Source organism: Cebidichthys violaceus, unplaced genomic scaffold, assembly GCF_023349555.1.
Source record: "Cebidichthys violaceus isolate CVI_PGR_0920_01 unplaced genomic scaffold, fCebVio1.0.p SCAF_3, whole genome shotgun sequence".
NCBI classification, from domain to species: domain Eukaryota; kingdom Metazoa; phylum Chordata; class Actinopteri; order Perciformes; family Stichaeidae; genus Cebidichthys; species Cebidichthys violaceus.
This window is the reverse complement of record NW_027176483.1, coordinates 20,005,204-20,025,684: the sequence shown is the minus strand read 5'-3', so window position 1 is coordinate 20,025,684 and position 20,481 is coordinate 20,005,204. Positions and strand designations below refer to the sequence as shown.

Sequence of the window (20,481 nt, the reverse complement as noted above, 5' to 3'; positions counted from 1 at the left end):
GCCCACCTCAGTGGCTCACGTGTGCATTGCAGCCAATTCAGTGAAGCTCTGATCTTCTATTACCGCTACTGCTGTGGTGTCCCTGCTCATTCCCTGTTCCAGTTCCGTTGTGTGAGTTGTAGTACGATGCTTCTGCTTTGGTTTTTTTTCCTCTGTGAGCTGCTCCGCCTATGTATTTAATAATATGTGAGATTTTCAGCTTGAGGCTGATATATTCCCTGCAAACCACTGACTGTGAGAGCGTTTCAGGACGGGAAGGTACCCCATTTCAGTTATTGCTTGGCTTGATGGCTTTATATTAAAATTACTTGTGACAAATATAAGCAGTTCTTATAGGATTGAGAATGCCATTTAAAAAAAAAAGTCTGACTCAGTTGTAAATTGTCCTTTGACTCTGTCTCCATTTGTTGACCTGGGCTGATGGGACGCCCTCTTGTTCTGAGGCTGAGAAATAAAGTGAGAATTTGACTTGAATTTGATTGAGTGTGTTCTTTGTTAAAGTCCCTGTATCAGTACCTTGGTCGAGCTCTCTTCTGGCTTGGTCACAGTCACAGTACAGACCTGTAAAATGACTTTGCACTTGCACCTGCATTTCAATGCAAGACTAGTAGGCCTTCGACGAACTGAAGTGAATGCTTTACCAGAGTGCAGCGTCCTTCTGCTTGCCATTTGATACAGTTGACTGCAGTGTACCTAAAGTGTGTATGTGTGTATGAGGTCTCTTCCTGCTGTGGAACATGATGCATTATTAATTTTTGTCTAAATGAGTCTGTAGCTTTTTTCTGCTCACATTCATCATGGGTCTGAGCATGGGTTGCTTCCCCCCCCCCACAATTTTGGGGTTAAGTGTCTTGCTCAAGGACACATTGACATGAGACTAGTAGAGCAGGAGCCGGGGATCGAACCGCCGACCCTCTGATTGAAGGGCGGCATCTGCTCTCCACTTAGCCACGGTCACGGGAGCAATGTGAGGTTAAGTGTCTTCCCCAAAGAAACTAGGATTCAAAGGAGATGCTTTTTTTTTTTTATTAAAACCCAGTCTGGTTTGTCTTGTTGTTGATAACCCTGATGGGAACAGTGTCGCCCATCTGGCATTACTAAACTTTACGTTGTACATATTGTATCGTGAGGATAGTGTGATGATGCACTACCTGCATTAATCTCAGTGTTGCATCAGACCATATCGGCGAAGAGAAAGCTAAGACATAAAGCAAGCTTGACTTACAGGTCCATCTCACTCACAGCTGGTAACATATACAGATATAAAAAGCTGAGATCCAGGCTGACTTTGAATGACAGAGTGAGGAAGTCTGCATTCTGGGAGGATTTTCTTGTGGAGCTGCTCCTTCTTTGCAACAAAGCGAGCCAGTCAATCAGGGATGCCCAAGAGGCCTCCTCCGTTTGACAATGCTGTCGGCAGACGTGACAGGGACAGTAGAGGGACTACATCTACCAAGAGATCCAGGATGAAGGACCAGACTGAAGGAGGTCACACTGACCTAGACACATGTTTAGAAGGTGGACTGATCTAACAGTGTGCTGGCATGACACAGTGATGTGTACTTTTTCTTGCAAACTTCACAGCCTGAGACTGATGTGAGACTAAATCCACTAGCCTTGAGGGAACCAAAGTTTCATCTAATATTCATGATATGACAAGCTGCACATGCAAAATTTATAACCAGGCACATTAGTGTGTGTGTGTGTGTGTGTGTGTGTGATGATTATTTTTATCTCTACCCTTTGGTTGTATGTGTAAGCTGCCCACCTTCTTTTATCTACTTTTAAGAGAAATGAAGGCTGTACTCGCCCACTGAATATCAGATCAGGCAGCTGTCAACATCTGGAGTCAGTGAACAATAAACGTCGAGAATTCATCACCCAGCTGTCAACAACACATTCATTTCAGTTTAAAAACCATAAAAGAACAGATACATTCTTTCAACACAATAAACCATTGCCATAAACAATCATGGAAATGTACTGCTGCAAAGACTTTGAGACATGAAATGATCAATTAGAAACCCCAACCACCACCAAATCCTTCCCTCACTGGGAGTCATTGAACATTTATGAACTAGCAACTCAAGATATTCAATTAATCATTTTTTATGAATAGAATGCGTCAAATCAAATAACTGCTGCATATATCAATATGTTTTATTAACAATGAAGAGTGGTCGCTCGTTGTCATGAACCCAGTGAGTTAGCTTAGTGCATCGCTGAGTCCATTGATTTTTATTGTCTCGCTAATAGAACTACCAGTTCACTCACTGCTGAGTACCTCACTGCAACTCAGTCACTGCTGCGCAGGCAGACAGCTTGGTGAGTTCAATGTTGTTGTTGGTAATATTGTATGAAGCGTTTATTTTTCTCACTTACATTAAGAGAAAGACGTCTGTAACTCAGAGGATCATTTTTTTCAGAGGGAAATCAACTTCCCAGTAGGATCAAATAGACCTTATTTAAACCATTAGGAGTTATTCCCCCCCCCCCCCCCCCCTCCTTCCGTTCATGTGAATCAGATTGGGTTTAAAGAAACGCTCTATGGGCCCCATAAATCAGACAACTGCCTGAAGATCAGAGTATTTTCATTTCTGAACATGCACTTTTTTAGCTTCACGGGCCTCTCTGAGCAACTTCCTGAACGGAGCTCCGCCTCCGACGTTGTTCTCTATACATTCATGACTCATCTATGTGGAGAAAAAATAATCTCTCGCAACGATTCTTGTCCATATTGTCATATAAAACTAGAAGGGTTCCTTTTGCTTAGCTTATAACTTATTTCATTATGTTCAAAATCTTACATTATGTGATGATTATTACATCCTGAGCTTTACATTTCAATTATTACAACATGCACAGTTACAGAATCCTCCAGGTTAGAAGTCAGAGAGTGAAGCGAAGGCTTCAAGTGAAGTTGCTGAAACATTAATGATGCGCTCCTTCAGGACAGAGACAGTTGGTACGGACCGATGAAGCTGGGTCAGACAGAGATGGACCGTTGTGGGTCAGTCCAGATTTTAATTTCCTGCTGGCCAGCTATCAGTAAAAAAAAACAACCTCGTCACCATTCAGCCGTTAATATGCTGAGTCATATCAGACCGTCTGTTTTCCCTCTCTATCTCATTCTGGCTTTCTTTCCTGTTTTTTGGTCGTCCTTGGTTATAACAATAACAATAAAAGAGCCAAGAAATACATTAAAATATTATTCAAATTGAATGCACATTACAAAAAGAGTTAGTGACTAGCACTAGACTCGGGTTTGCTTTTATATTTTGTATCACTTTTGATTTGATGTGTTCTCAACTACGATTGAGATTATAATCTCATTAACACATCATTGAGTAGGCTGGGGGAAAATGAACAAACCATTCGTTGTTTTTTTTTGTTCTCAGTGTTGCAGAGTAGCAGTTTCATGGTCTATATGGAGGATAGTCTGAGTACTTTAGCTACAATCCATACAATCCAAAAGGTCTGGGAAAGGATTTGTTAATCGCCTCTACCGAGATGATATAAAGACATTGTTGTTAGGATACTAAGATGTTTCAGAAGATGAAGAGAAGACAACAAGCCCGATTCACAGCCGCCATTTTGACATTTCATTGAAGGGTAAACACAGGTGTAGTGGGCCTTTCACACAGAACGTGCGCTGTGCATTTTTTTTATAACGGCTGGCACGGCAACCCGACAGCTTTTCGCCGCGTCGAGCAAAGCATGCGTGCAGTAACCCATTTACTTTCTGTGGTATATTTACCATCTGTGCCTGAGTCGTCATCTAGAACTGTCTAAATGGTCATCGTCTGATCTGCCATCCAGAGGTTCCTGGGGGGAATTTCTCTCAATTCACCAGACTTGTTTTTTGGGTATAGTTTTCATTCAGTCTTAAATCTCTCTTGTCTGATCTCAGCATTCATGCTTTATAAAGCCGCCTGGTCTTAATGAGGACATTCACATGTTTTCTGTAATATGTTTTTTTCGCTCAATCTAAGCCCTGTCTGTGAAACCCGCCCTAAATGATCAGGATTATTTCCTGTCTGAGTTGTATCTTAAGTATAAATGTACATATTGTGCTGTATAAGTAACCTGCAGTGGTGTCACAGCAGAGTTAACTAAAGTACAACGGAGGGCATCGACAAAACAACAGTTGAATAAAGCAATGGAACACAAACTGAATTGTATGGAACAAAGTTGAGCAATAAATCCAGCTGCCATCAGCCCAACCACTAATGGTGTACTGCTGTTAGCCTAATGGAGTAATGGTTTCCCTTCATCCAGAGCATCAGAGGCAGAGGACACCACACACAAAAACAGACAAGACAAACAGGGCACTTCTTTATGTCTTACAGATATCTGCTTTAGTAGCCATAATGACTGATGAACAAAAAGCGGAAAATCCTCATGATTGAATTAAGTGGGTACAGGTATATTGGAGTGGTACTGCAACTATGGCCAGCTACCAAACATCAGTAGTGTCTCACAGAGTCTAAGTATTCAAATACTACACTTACATCATACATTGACAATGATATTACCTACCTTTTGTGGCTGTGTCCAAAATTGTTATCAGGTACTGACAGGGCTAATGCTGTGTACATGCACCAAACATTTCCTGCCTGTATTTGCCGTTATTTCTCTGCACTTTCATACGACCACAGACGTACGACCTCCTCTGTCCCGAGACCCTCGCGTCAACAGAAGAAAAAAAGGCAAGAAACCTTAGTGAGAGCAACAGAGGAGGGATCCCTCTATCAGGATGGACAGAAGTGAATTCTTCCTCATTGCCTAGTCCTCACTTTAAGTCTCAATCACAGCCTCACATACGCAGATATCACCAGTCAATTCAACACCCGTGAAACTACAACACCTTGTGTCAAAGTCTGTTACCCTCTTCCCTTTCCTTTTCCCATATCTCTGCTGTTAGGTTAGGTTAGGTTATGGTAAGGCATCATAGAGATAACTGATTAGGGTAAGGTTGGGTGAGATCATTCATATTATAACATAAATTAAGCGGCTCAGCTTTGAGTTCTGAATTGTGACCTGAGTTACTTCAAGGGTGTAGTTTTGCATATGGACAGTAGGGACATGTCCCTACCAATATCTTGGGAGGACAGAACTGTCCCTACCAATATTTTAGCAAATTTCTCAAATAACGCGAAGTGAGAAGACGTACAGAGAGAGAACGAGAGAGGAGCAGACTGAGGAGCAGAATCACGTGTTGACCACCACTGAGATTTGCTCTTCTATTGTGATCGTCATGGCTGTAGCCAGCTATGAGGTCACAGAGGTCCGAAACCTCAGCAGTTATTTCCTAAAAACAGTCTCTCTGCATCTGAATGACATGAATCTGACGGACACCATGAAGACAGCGTTCTGTGCTGGTGAGGTGACTGGAGAAGGCAGACTTTGGTGCACCACGGTGTCTCCATTGAGCTCTGGACAGGACAGGAATGAGAACCTGCTCCGTCTCGTCAGTGAGGAAGGGGCGAATCCTCCTGATGTTGTAGAACAGGAATCTGCAGGAGCGTGTAACCGATGCAATGTTTGCTGAGAACGACAGTTGGTCGTCCAGGGTCACACCCAGGTTCCTCGCGGTCCGAGTCGGCGTCACCACGGTATCGTCGATGGTGATGGACAGGTCCCGGTGCGGGAAACCCTTCCCCGGGAGGAACAGTAGCTCGGTTTTGTCCAGGTTGAGCTTGAAGTGTTTTCTGTTAGTTTTGGTCTTAGCGCAGGTCAATTTCTTTTTTTAAATATTATGGCTTTATTCTCATAGTATTACAACTTTTTTTCTCAAATTATTACGACTATCCATGACTTCCAACAGATTATGTGGGATATGTTTTAAATGTAAAGAAAGTTTTTATGTGGAGGTGTACAGGTGCCACCTGCACATTTAAAGAGGTTAAAGACACAGGAGAGGAGGGAAGAGTAAATCATCGGCTACGTGTGTTGACTCCGCAGATATAGCATTAAATGAGATATGTTGATCTACAGGAGAATAACATTTGAAAGCAGTAAAGACCCATCATATTTTTCTATTTTGAATTGTCATCTGGCGCAAGAATTATGTGTTTTCCTTTACATAAATAAAGATGTTTCCAATGTAAATTGATGCAAAGAAATTCACCAGTATGCAGGAAATTAAGTGTTTGGTGCTCAACATTTTCTGGCTTACTACCAATGTTAAAACCAAACCTACGGCGTTGGTAAATTGGTCAAAAATGTTATATTTTCTATATAAAATAAGGTGAAACAAATGTAAAAGGAGGTCAGCCATTTAGTTGTTCTAATGGGTGCTTTACAAACTATTATTATCGACGGGTAACCATCCCTAATTTTAAAATCCTGAAATAAATTGATAAGCTAGTAAATAGGGGCATACATTTTCAAGCAGCTTATATTTGTGAAGCAGAATGCCTGTGAAATATTTCAATATATCACCCCGAATTCAGTTTTCACTCAAATGTATGATTTTCTAAACACTGATACAGAATAATTCCCTGCAAAACAGTGCAGGTTGAATGCTGTGAATCTATTGTGCATCAGCAGTTGGAGTTGAAGCAGGCTTCAATAATGGCCAGTCCCATCATTGAGCTGAAGGCCGTCCTCACTGTAGGGAACATGATTCTACACTGGAGGCACAAAGCACAGACATACAGCACCCAAAATGCCCCAAACAGCAGATGGTGTCCGTCTTAAAATGCCGCTGAAATCCCTGCAGCACATAATTTCAAAAGCAAATGAAAACTATGGAGCCGTAGCCAGGAGGCACGTAGCTTAACTTAGCATTAAGAGTGGAAGCAGGGGGAAACATCTGGCTGTGTAAAGCTCCAAATCTGTCTACCAACACCTCTAAAGCTCACTAATTACCAGAGTTGTATCTCATTTGTTTTATATAGAAACTAACAGAAACAAAGCTGTTCGTGGTTTTACAGGGTGGTTATATCTTGTGACTAATTTATGATGAATAACAAACCAAAACACTGCATAACTCGCCTATCTTTATGTGGTCATTTGTGTACTTTAGAAGGTTTCGGTATATTTTAACAGCTAGTCTGCAGAGACAGGCTAAGCTAATCACCTCCTGGCCCAGCTCGGTATTTAAAGCAGAGGCATGAGACCGATATTGATCTCGTCGTTGTATTCTCAGCAAGGAAGCAAATAAGCACATTTCCCTAAAATGTCCAGCTATCCCTCCAGGACATGCGTTCGCTTTAAAGGCCCTAAATAAGATCTGGTGTTGCCAATAACTTTCAGAAGTCACATAATTAGTTAAATAAAGTCTATCCATGTGCAATCTGGACATGCAGGATGTCGACCGACCACCGATCAATGCTTTTGAGTTCCTTGGAGGGGGGTTTAATGCGAAATGATGCTTAGGCATTTTATATAATAATACACAACTAATTCAATTGTATGTAATTGTTTTATATATAACAAATGCTGCAGCACTTCATTTCCTACTATGCCTTCGCTGTCAATGCGTTGCATTTCATCATTATCCAACAATGTGCTTTGGGTCACATGGCTCATGCTGTATTGTTGGTGTATATGACGGCGGGGCAGTGGGCTGGCGTGCTGAGTCAAAACACGTTTCATTCTTCGAATAGAGCCGAGTTTAACTTGGCAGTGACACTGACTTCCCGGCCAAGAAAAGCATGGAAATGGTGGCTTGGACCCGGTCACCTCTGAGACAACACAAACAGGAAGACTGAGGGCTCAGAGCAGGGAGTGGAATGCAGCGTTTAAGCTGGTGACTCTCTTCACGGCGGCGGGTGTTATTGTCATCTGCAAGTCCTTCATCTCGGTCAAAACGTTGTTCCACACGACACGTGCACAAGCTTTCAGACTGTTGCAACATAACCACAGACACCTCATGTCATTATAATTCATTATTCTACTGCAAATCAAAAGGTGTGTTGGAGACAAATGCATTGAAAACAGTTCATGTAGTTCCATAAAAAAAAATATTGTAGATCAATTCAAACTTCTAAGTCCACTGATTGTCCTTTCTTTTTTGGTATTACATGATTTAGTTAGTTAGGATTGTGGATTGGTGTGCCAGGAAAGCACTGCCAGTACTCATTTCAATGGGCATTATCACTGGTTATCAAGGACATTCTAATTCCAAACTCCACCTGTCACATTGTGAACGTAAAAATGAATGTTGTGAAATGAAACAATATCACTTTGGGTTTTGGTAACAAAACCACTTGGTCAGGTTTGGCAAAAGATTGTGGCTTTGATTAAAATAAGTACTTAAGTACTTATTATGCACCGCTTGTTACTTGACGTTCCTGAAGTAGGTAAGGTGGGTAACAAAATTACGTTTTAAGAAATATATACTTGGCTTGCCAGGTTGGCAAATTTTTCCCATAACCATCTTTGTGAATGTAGACAATATTGCAGGTGTCTACACTTACGCTACAATTTGCAATGAAGACACATTCATCTTGAGTTTTTCTGTTTTCAGGAATGAAAATTTGAAGAATCGATTTGACGGGACTCTGGAGTCACCACCAGCACCACCACACAAACTAAAACCAGGAGCTGAGACAGACACATTACGACACAGATACATTCCATCTTGAGCTAATTTACGTTCAGAATATCTGCTCTTATCTAGCAAATATTGACTGAATAAGCTATACCGGCCAGGAAAGCGGATGAATTAGCGAACGCCATTATTTACTATCAACTTTAAAAGCCAGTAAAAGGAACATAGTCACTGAGAGCAATGACTAAATGTGAAGCATTTTTAGGCCGAATGAGTCATGTTTAACTAAAGATCAAAATCAAGTTTATCTCAATCACTTATTTCTGAAATTTAACACCAGAGTAGACATCACCAATAAGCCAAAAAAAAAGCCCAAACTTGCTGTTAAATTAGCTGTTAACCTAGCAAGCCTAGATGGCGGACCCCTATCAAAACAACATTTACCACCAAGGAGGGGGTGACAGCTATGGGACTTACGGAGAAGGTGGTGGCCATGATGGATATGGTTACCGGGAAGACTACCCTCCCCAGGAAGAGGATGCAGCGAGCGACGTCACCGAAGGCCATGATGAAGAGGATCAGATGTACGAGGGAGAATATCAAGGTATCCCGCATCCTGACGAGGTGAAGGCCGAACAAAGAGCGGCACGGTGAGACCTTTGTTCCTGTTGTGTAAATGTACCAGAAAATGTGCAACAGTTATGAAAGAGTTATTTCTTTAAAATGAAGCCAGCAGCCGCAACTGAAATGTTACGGAGACATCGCAGCCGCTGTGTTTATGTAACTAACTATTCATGACAAAAGGCAAAAACTACACCCAATATTGCCTTTTTCCAACATTTATGGTTCACCAAGTCAAATCTCCTCAGCTTGTTGCCATCGAGTCTCAAGTCAAGTTGACTCTTCAGGCGCAGAATACTCAAAACAAGTAGAGTCTGCATTTGCAGACAAGTCCAAGTCAAATGACAATTCCTCATTCTAGCAACTTGAGTGCGACTCGAGTTCAAGTCTCGAGTCTACAGCTCTGCCAACTGCCGACCCATCTCAGACCAGGTGGAGTGATTTCTTGATTACGTCACTTGGAGAAATCCAAGACTGGATAAAATGAGATGAAAGAGGATGAAATGTTCTTTGTGTGACCACGGGCCACAGCAAGGCCCGGATTGGGTTTACAATTTACAGTGCACTGCACCTTTAATACCGACTCAAACCACTAAAAAGCCCACAGATTATCTTTTAGGGTACATGTGGCAGTGAATGATTCACTGAGACCAAGGATTACCCCAAGATTTCGACATTTATTACAGCAATTAACAGGGTTTTAAAATACAGGAAGTCCATAACATCTAATAGGTTCAAAACAATAAAAAGGTATATATCTAATATACTTAGTAATACAGGTTATAATAAAAGAGGGTAAGTTAATTAACTAACTACCAACACAAAACCATGCAAAACAAAACAAAACCATGAGTACAACTAAATTGACCCCCATCCGGAAAGCTCGATGGGGAAGTGAGAATCTCTATGGAGCTGGACCAGGAGTAAAATGAGTAAGGGTAAAACCCATGGCAAATATGCCTCAACTAAAGAAGCTAAGGTTCACACCTACCGAAGCCTGGGAGTCAGAGCGGTATGGCTCATGGTGGACCAAACCAATTGGGAACCAGGAAGTAGGAGGGGCTAAGGCCTACCCAGCCCTACAGTAGCCCAGGAGGAACATTTCGTTACCAGCTACATTCGTAAAAGTAAACAGATGGCGGGGACATTCAAACAATTGTTATATCACTACAGGCTGCACCTGAACTCTTGCAGTGTTTTTCCTGTATTCACAGTACCTCACTGCTCTACTGAGACATCAGCTGGATCTGGGCAAGCCAAGGTGCCCCAGCTAAAAGTGCATCTAGTTTTTGGCAATGAAAAAAATCGAGCCTGTTTGAAAACAGAGAGAGCATTTGAGACGGCTCACGATGTCCCGGTCCAATGGTTAGAGTCTCAGTATGTGATTCTTCAGAGCAAACACAACACAGTGATCTTCCTGTTTAAGGGCTTGAAATCACTTGATCTGACTAACATCAACAGAAACCGACATCTTTCTACTAGAGAATTAGTGTTAACAAACACAGACACATTTTCTTGCCGCCTGTATGACTTTTTATTTTCCATCTCTCTCTGTGTTCCCAGGGCTAAAGCTCGATCAGCCGGCGCTGCAGTCTCTGAACTAGAAGAGTTATCTGAACAGTACGAGGACATCATGGAGGACTGCGGCCATGGGAAGTTCCAGTGGACGCTGTTTGTGGTGCTGGGCCTGGCTCTGATGGCGGATGGAGTGGAATGTTTTGTGGTAGCGTTTGTTCTTCCATCTGCAGAGAAGGATCTGTGTCTCTCCAACGCAGAGAAAGGAATGTTGGGTAAGGGCTGATTACTGATTTACTGTTGATTACAGAGTTTTACTGTATATCCGGCACAGCCTTTTCTAGCCTTTATAGCACTCGTTCAGCGGTCCGGGGAAACACACCGATCAGTAACATGCGTTTTATATCATCTCATGTGATGCTGCACAGCCAATTAAATATGAGAGAGAACAACAGTCGGAGAAGTACGTGAGTCAGAGAAGTTATTTCACATGACGTTCTCCAAAAAGAGAAAAGTGGTCAGAGAGACCAGAGTCTTTAACCAAGAATGGACAGACTCTTATATGTTCATTCTTCCCACGGACAGTTCATAACCAGTATGTCTCATGAGTTCAGTTCATAACCAGTATGTCTCATGTGTTCAGTTCATAACCAGCATGTCTCATGTGTTCAGTTTAAAACCAGTATGTCTCATGTGTTCAGTTCATAACCAGTATGTCTCATGAGTTCAGTTTAAAACCAGTATGTCTCATGAGTTCAGTTTAAAACCAGTATGTCTCATGTGTTCACTTTAAAACCAGTATGTCTCATGAGTTCAGTTTAAAACCAGTATGTCTCATGAGTTCAGAGACCGTGAAGATTATTACAGGCAGCAATGTGAAGCATCACTACGAGACAAAGAACAACTCTTTTGAGCAAACGTACCCTCTCACATCTGAAATGAAGTCAGAAAAAATAAACTAAGAGCCCAATATGATCAGAATCCTAACACGTTAATTCACTGACCAACAATGATGAGAGGAATAGAGCTGAAATAAGTGTTTTCAATAACATTACAGTCATTTAACAGACGCTTTCATCCAAAGCGACTTACAAGAAGTGTATTCAACATAGGTATTCAAGAGAACTACTCGTCACCAGATGTCATAAGTGCATCTCCTTTTTTAAACAAGCATCTAAGAGCATGAAGCAGAGCCAAAGTACAGTGCAAAAACAAACCAATACAATTACATTAAGTGCAACAAACTAGAATAAATACAATAAGTGCTGAGTGGAAGGCTCAGGGTAGCACTTCCTGAAGAGGTGAGTTTTCAGCCTGATGAAAGATGGGCAGCGACTCTGTTGTCCTGACGTCAGTGGGGAGTTCATTCCACCACTGTGGGGCCAGGACAGAAAACAGACGTGACCGAGTCGATCGGCCGCAGGGACCTCTGAGCGACGGGGCGACCGATCGCTCCGAGGCAGCAGTAACCACAGAGAAAGTCCCTGCACACAAATTTCTCTATATATAATATCTTGGCTTTTTTGATCGACATCACTTCCCACCTGAATGAACTGAATTTTTTTAGCTGAAGGTGAATTCAGTTCAGTTCATTTTTCTAAAATGAAGTGCTTTCAATACAACTGCTAGGCTAATTCAATATATATGGAACTAAATCATATTCTGAACCTTTGCATGAGGAAATTCTTTCTAATGGACCTCATTGAATTTTTTACAAATAAATTACAATTTAGCGCAGTTTAAGCTGCCAAATGCAGGAAGGACAGCTGATAATAAATCAGCGACTGTGTTTGAATGAACAGATTTATAATATCACTGCTTCATCTAGAGCATGATTGATCTGACTATAACTACCGTTCAGTTAATGTGTTGCTTTGATGTATTCTTAAAGAATAGAGGATACTTTATTCATCCCATTGTATTGCCTGTATGACAATATTTAAAAATACATATATACATGGTTTCCTTCCATAATCACCACAGCAAACATAAACCTGAGCTAACACACATAAGTGAATATATGATATGAATAAATAATAAAAGAGAAATTAAACACACCCTAAACCATTTAACCTGTGCTCAAAATCAAGCAATGCTTTCAAATCACAAACACAGTACATAAATATTCAAACACAGTAGATCAATCATTAGACACAACACAAAAAAATGGAGAACACAGCAGCCAGGGCATGTAGTTAAAGAAAAAGTGTTTATTATACACAGTAAATGTGTTTTGGTAAAGAATAGAATACAGTACCCAACGGTCTGGCCAGAGGACTTCATCCACCTGACAGGCGATGTTCTCCCTTGCCAGGCAACGGGGGAACAACCCTCTGGTGTGCCGGACCCAAGCTTGGCAAGACTCCACAGTGACGTCACCACAAGCCAATTCCATGGCTTGTATTAGATTCACCCTTGTGTATGGGTGTCTGTCATACACCTTCCACCGCCACGCAGAGAAAAATTCTTCAATGGGGTTTAGAAAAGGGCTGTACGGTGGAAGGCTGACATTTAGGAAATTTGGGTTGATGTTGAACCACTCTCTAATTCGGATACTTCGGTGAAAGCTCACATTGTCCCAAACTACCACATAGACAGGTTGCACTGCCTGCTGGTGAACCTGGTGCTCACGTAAAGCATCCCGAAGACCATCCAGAAAGGCAAAAAGATGATCCATGTTATATGGCCCCAGGGTTGCATGATGGTGAAGAACCCCATGGTTACTCATGGCTGCACAAAGGGTGATATTGCCACCACGCTGGCCGGGAACTTCCACAATGGCACGTTGGCCAATTATGTTCCTGCCTCTCCCTCTCCCTCTTTGCCAGGTTGAACCCTGCTTCATCCACGAAAATGCATTCATGCGGCGTCTCCATGGAATCCAGTTCAAACATTCTCTACACGTGAAAAAAGATACATACACCAAGTAGTGTCGTACATAAGGTATACAGAAATACAGACTCCCGAGTGTTCTTTATGCACACTTTATGCGCAGTAAAGTACAGTAAAGAGTGTACACTTACTTGAACATACTGAAATCGTAGTTCTTTGACCCGTTCTGAGTTACGCTCGAAGGGTACTCTGTAAACTTGTTTCATGCGTACCCTGTTGCGTTTGAGCACACGATCAATAGTTGAAATGCTGACACTGTTGATTCCTTCAAAGTTGATATTGTCCTCAACAACTCCTTCCTGGATTTCACGGAGTCTGATGGCATTGTTCTCAAGAACCATATCTACAATCAGAGCCCCTTGCTGCTGTGAGAACATAGCAGCCCTTCCACCCGCATGTTGTATTCTTGTAGTTCTGCAAGAAGGGAAAATGCACAGTAATCAAAATCAAGTATACCGTAAATAGCAATGGACATCACAATACAGTTTTTCTATGCATGTTTCCCCCTAGTCTAGTTCCCCCGTTTTTCTGTTGACAAAAGGATGTGCTGACTTACAGTACACTGTAATTACTAGTTATTGTATTCAGTACTGTAGACAGTATGTACCAAAATGAAAATAAACATTTACCTGTTTTCTTGTCTGAATAACCTGATGATGGTGGCCACAGAGAACCTGCTCAAATTAGGTTGAACTCGGAGTCCTGCTTCCCGCATTGTCATTCCATGCACAAGAACATGGTCAATTATAGTTGCTCGAATTTCATCTGAAATGACTGTTCTTGGTCTTCCTCGTCCTCTTCCTCTACCTCCTCGTCCACCACCTCTAACTCGAACTCTTCCTCTGTCTCTTAGATTGTCTCTTTCCATTCTTGCATCCATCCAACACACCTGTGCCACCAGTGCTCTCTGACCTGGCTTATATTCAATCGGTTTAATCACATCATTGGAAACAAGTGTGAACAATTTTGAGGTGTTGTGTTTTATCAATGACAACTGTGTTGTAATTGTGGTTATTGTTTGCAGCATGTGTTTACCCTTTTGGAACACAAGTGCACATACAGTGCCTTATGTTTTTAGGGAATGAGATTGTGTTTAGAGTTTAGCCAAAAGAGTGCCTCATTCGTAAAATGAGTTTAGGTCACTGAAAATTTAGTTCAGAGAATGTGATTTAGTGTCTTAGCAATTGAGAAAAACTGTAAACAGACTACACACATGTACAGTAGTTAGCGCTAGAGGAAGCAGTGATGTTATGAAGCTTTTCATTTACACATTCACACAGTCCTCCATCCTCCTCCTTGTCAAAGCTTTTAATGTGTAAATCATTTTATTGTTATTATTATTATATAACAGTTTTTAGGAAGTGTTGAATTTTGTTGTAGCTTACAACTGAAACGTCAAAGTGTTTGTTGTTTCATAAAGGAGACACTCATCACCTGCATTAACCTTTTTCATATCCTTCTCTGTCGTTAATAGCAAACCAAGATTAAAGAAAGGAGGCTTAGTCCAAAATTAAATATAGATTTTTCCTTTGTGAAATATTTGGTGACACATCAGTTTCATATCTATTTTGTAGGCTGTGAATGATTACTTCATGGAGTGTCAGTGACATGTTCTACAAGAGTAGTACACTTTATTCCATTATCCCAATACACCATTATTAGAAATAATATGAAATGATCTGATGAAATAAACACACAACCTGTCTCTCTCTTCTCTCTCTCTCACACACACACACACACACACACACACACACACACACACACACACACACACACACACACACACAGTCAATGATTCCCTGAAGCGTCTCAGTAAATCTTCATGGCCCTGCAGTCTAATAAGCTAATGGGCTCTGAGGAGGCAGGAATGAGTCAGTGATTTGGGTTGGTGTTTTGTCTGAATATACTGCGTTCTGTACATTTGGGAGGCTCCGTTTTGTGCAGTGTGTGAGGGAGTGTGAACATGTGTGTTTGTATGGTAATGTTGAATGGTGTGTTTGCTAACCCTCTGCAATATATATATATATATAAATTGTCTTTTAAGTTGAACAGGAGAAGGAAAAGATGTGGAGTTGTTAGGAGAGCAGAGATGGAAAGGAAGCGAGGGGAGGAAAAAAGAGGTGAGGGGACAAGGGGAAGGGAGAAAAAAGTAGCAAACTAGAAGAGCGGAGAGAAGATATGAAGAAAAGAAAAAAGAGGAGAGGAAAAGGAGAAGGAGGAGATAAGAACCTCCACACATTCAGACTAATAATTCATTCATTCAGTCAGCTACATGCAACCGCAGAATGAAAAGTTAGTCTTCGTTCTCTGCCGCCCCGTCAAATACTGACGGTTGGTCAGTGCCCCTCGCAGTCTGGAACCGACTTAAATGTTAACCCGCCCGCACCTCTATCACACGCTCAGAGCAACGCACGTAGTGTCAAAGAGGAAGGGGAGGTGCGTCGACATTTTGTCACAAGAGTCGCCGGTCAGTCAAGTTCACATCAACCAGCTCTTTCCTTAAACCAAACTTCCATTTATTTTGAAAAGACTCTAAGCAAATTTCACCAGTTGGGAGTGAGAATGTGTTGGTTTGTGTGCATCACTGATTTTACGTTATATACTCCATGTGTGTATGTTTCAATACTGAAATCATGTAAAAGGTAATGCAATTTAGAGAGGGGACCTGTATTAACCTTGAGTGACCAGAAGAAACTACGAGATATCATACATCACACTAAACAGAATTCCCATCTGGAACTGGGCATTCCTTCTGTTTATCTCTTCCCCTCTACAACCACTCAGCAGCAGACAGGTTGATGGCTGCAGCAGAGAGACAGCATCAACTCCTGTCTCACACCTAACCTGGGTTTGGTCCAGAACAGTGTTCTGTTTGAGTCAGCAGAGCAGACGTCGGCAGAGTGGTCGATATTCTCTGTCCTGACCTTGGAAAGAGAAGTACAGCGATTTAGTGCCGTTTCATCTCTCCCCTGTTGCATGGCATCTGCAAACTGGGGTGTAATGTTGCCAGGGCACCAGTTAGGGTTGTGGGGGGGATAGAGCTTCTAAATGGGACAACACAAAGCTTTGTTGTCATTAGCATGATTTTTACACCCTTAACAGAGCAAGTACAGATACCTTCTCTGTAAAGATTTAGAGGAGTAATGTCTACCTGAGCAGAGGACGAAGTGTGTGTTGTGTGCCTTTTAGTGCATGATAGTGAATGTGACAAGTCCCGCTTGGTTAGCTCACCACCACCGCTCTGCACTGCTCTCATATGGAGGTTACAGCTGATAACGCCGTCCCAATCTATCTCGTCGTCGAGGAAACGTAGCACCAACCCTTTGGTTCCCCCTCGGGGAAACCACTGTTAGCTTTGTCAGCACTGTTGCCAGTGTTTGCACTGTTAGCACCGTTAGCTGTGCGTTGCTGCTCAGCTGTTGCCATGTTGAGAGCCGTTGAGAGGCGATCAAAAATGCTCCCCAATCTTGGCTCATGACCTTTGTTAAGGTTAGGAAAACATTGTAGAGAATCACCAACCAGCTGACGACCTGAATGTGTTCTACTGCAGGTCTAATAAGCCCACTCCCCCCCCCCCCCCCCCCCAACTGCTCTGACATCAAACCACTGCCACCTCCTCACTGCTCCCAACCAACCCCCCCCACCCCCACCGGCGCTGAGGATCTGCGAAGAGGATATGAGTCGGCTCTTTCACAGACAGAAGATCAGGAAGGCACCAGGCCCAGACGGTGTCCCCCCCTCCTGCCTGAAAGTCTGTGCCGACCAGCTGGCCCCCATCTTCACACAGCTCTTCAACCGATCACTGGAGCTGTGTGAAGTCCCCTCCTGCTTCAAACGCTCCACATTCATCCCGGTCCACCAGAAATCCTCCATCACAGGATTAAATGACTACAGGCCCGTCGCCCTGACATCTGTGGTCAGGAAATCCTTTGAGAGACTGGTGTTGACCCACCTGAAGAACATCACAAACTCTCCCAGCTCACTGTGCCAGCATCCATCTGTCAGTGGATCACAAACTTCCTGACAGACAGGACGCAGCAGGTGAGGCTGGGAAAAATCACATCCAGCACCTGGACTATGAGCACTGGTGCCCCCCAGGGATGTGTGCTCTCCCCACTGCTCTTCTCCCTCTACACCAACGACTGCACCTCAGAGGACCCAGCTGTTAAACTACTGAAGTTCGCAGACGACACAACGGTCATCGGCCTCATCAGGGACGGTGATGAGTCTGCGTACAGACGGGAGGTTGAACAGCTGGTCCTCTGGTGTGGTCAGAACAACCTGGAGCTAAACAGGCTTACAACTGTGGAGATGACAGTGGACTTCAGGAGGAGTCCCCCAACACTGCCTCCCCTCACCATACTCAACAGCACTGTGTCTGCTGTAGAGACCTTCAGGTTTCTGGGATCCGCAATCTCCCAGGACCTAAAGTGGGCACCCCAACATCGACACCATCAGTAAAAAGGCCCAGCAGAGGTTGTACTTCCTGCGCCACCTCAGGAAGTTCAACCTGCCTCAGGAGCTGCTGATCCTGTTTTACTCCACCATCATCCAGTCTGTTCTCTGCTCCTCTATCACTGTGTGGTTTGGATCGGCCACCAAACAGGACAGGAACAGACTACAACGGACTGTCAGGGCTGCAGAGAGAATCATTGGTTCCAGCCTGAACCCCCATCCTGGACTTGTACACCTCCAGAGTCAGGAAAGATCACTGCAGACCCATCACACCCTGGACACAATCTGTTCCAACTCCTCCCCTCTGGTAGGCGCTACAGAGCTCTGTACGCTAAAACCACCAGACACAGGAACAGCTTCTTTCCACTGGCCGTCACTCTGATGAACATTTAATCAGTCATACTGCACTATTACCACCATTCTGCACCAATACCTCAAATCTATTGTCATTGTTGTTGTTCTTTATGTTCATATATATATATATACTTTTATATTTGACATAGTAGTTAATATTTATGCTTACCTCTGTTCTTTTTTGTTGTCCTTGTATTTTTTTGTTTATTTGTATATTGTACAAAAAAACGGTGTCAAATTCCTTGTATGCGTACGCACACATGGCCAATAAAGCTGATTCTGATTCCGATTCCTTAACTTTGTACTTCCGTACTTCATTGCCATCAAGTCAATAGCAATTAGTAAGCAGCTGAACACTAACTCTTGACCCAGTTTAGTCACATCTTTACATACATTTCTACTGAACTCTTGTCTTAAGAATATCATGAACGTCGTATTACTTTTGTTACTTGAGGTGACTGATGTGTCTATTTGTCTCCATCTGTGCAGGTCTGACCGTCTTTCTGAGCATGATGGTGGGAGCCTTCTTGTGGGGCGGTCTGGCGGACAAAGTTGGCCGTCGGCGCTGTCTGATTGTGGCATTAGCGATAAACTGTGTCTTTGGCTTCCTGTCTTCGTTCGCCCAGGGCTACGGTTCCTTCCTCTTCTTCAGGGTGCTGTCTGGCGTTGGGTAACTTTCACAAAAACACACACTCTTCCTTTTAGTTAGGTGATAGAGTTAGGCCCTATTACAGTGAACGTCTGTCCCTTAGTGACTGACTCAGTGGAGAAGTTACACCGTTGGTTAGTGGAGTGTTGGCCGTTGCTCTTTCATAATGAATAGGCGTGACAGTGTTTCTGTTCTGCTGTTTATTAACCTGAAATGAACACACATCAAACCACAGTGACTGAAAAACTACCACAACACTTTAGATGAGGAATCCAAGTGTTGTAAATAGCAAAGCAATGGAAATTTGCATCATGCATATTATTTATGCAAATGCCAGTTTTTTTATTTGAGAAAATACTATAATTTATATAATTATTGATGTTCAATTCAATTGTATTCATGTAGCACACTATCACAATCACAAATTTGCCCCAATGAGCTTTACAATCTGTACAGTATTAGACAACCTCGCATCAGAAAAGGAAAGCCCAGAAGAAGTTCTGACCCTGGCTTGTAAACACATGTTAGCATGAACTGTATGCACCATAAGAAAAATAATCCATCTATATAATACAACATAATGTAATTTTCACAAAATTTTAGGTGAATCCAAAGTTTGTCATAGAAGAAATATCTCCAGAGCTTTCAACCACATTTAAATTGTATCGAATTAAATCAATCAGGTGTTTAAAAATAGAACTCTTGATATTCTGATGATATATAACATATAAACTCTTTAGATGCTGAACATCATTGTTATCCTGACAAAGCTGTACTGAGCAAGGCTTATGAAAATAGACTCATTTAATTATTGTAAAGTATCCCATCTTCTCCACCTGAGACATTTGTACACTGTCTCCAAAACAGAGAGTAGCCTTCTGTCCAGACCCCGCTGAGCCACCAACATAAACATAAATCAAGCTTCATACAGTCCATATGCAGAAGTCTGCTTCGGGTTTCGTTGCAGTGACGGCAGAGAGTTTCTGTCGTCCACAGGGAGCCACACCGGCTCAGAAATGAGGTCACACACTGAGCACGGCACAGTGAATGTGATGCACAACCACTTGCAGTTTGCACCGCAACGCTGCTTTACTCATCCGTAGATATCATTTGTCATGCATACCCGCTCTGCTGCACATAACACATGCTTATTAATGTGTGTTCTTGGCATGTAGTACAAATTCACACAAAAAGTCCCTTGTACCTCCAAGGGAAGCAAAGCCTTGGTTCCTTCACTTATTACATAAATGAGCCAACAGGCAGGTTCTGGTCCTGGTTGACAGGCAGAGACAGATTGGGACAACTAATTCAAAATCACAAATGTGTCCTCAGAGGGCTTTACAACCTGTACACATCCTCTGTGCCAGGACCCTCCCATCGGAAGTGTCTTAATGTTTCTGGCCCTTCTTGTATTGTTTTTGCCATGGCATCCATTTAATGAAACAAACAGAATATACTCATGAAAAAGCATATATTACATATTTCTTTATGGCTC

General features: G+C 42.5%; 1 protein-coding gene across 2 annotated transcripts in view; it reads left to right on the top strand.

Annotated features, from left to right (window-relative positions):
• The window catches only part of sv2bb (synaptic vesicle glycoprotein 2Bb), a 42,379-nt gene that overhangs the window by 3,584 nt on the left and 18,314 nt on the right, over window positions 1-20,481 (top strand). The window contains exons 2-4 of one of the 2 annotated variants that reach the window (XM_068722349.1): window positions 8,477-9,150; window positions 10,685-10,911; window positions 18,827-19,007. In XM_068722349.1, coding sequence (XP_068578450.1) covers window positions 8,915-9,150; window positions 10,685-10,911; window positions 18,827-19,007 — 644 coding nt within the window. In that variant the 5' untranslated portion in view covers window positions 8,477-8,914. Of the gene's footprint in view, window positions 1-8,476; window positions 9,151-10,684; window positions 10,912-18,826; window positions 19,008-20,481 lie in introns of those variants that run through there. The other variant, XM_068722350.1, reaches the window with a different exon arrangement.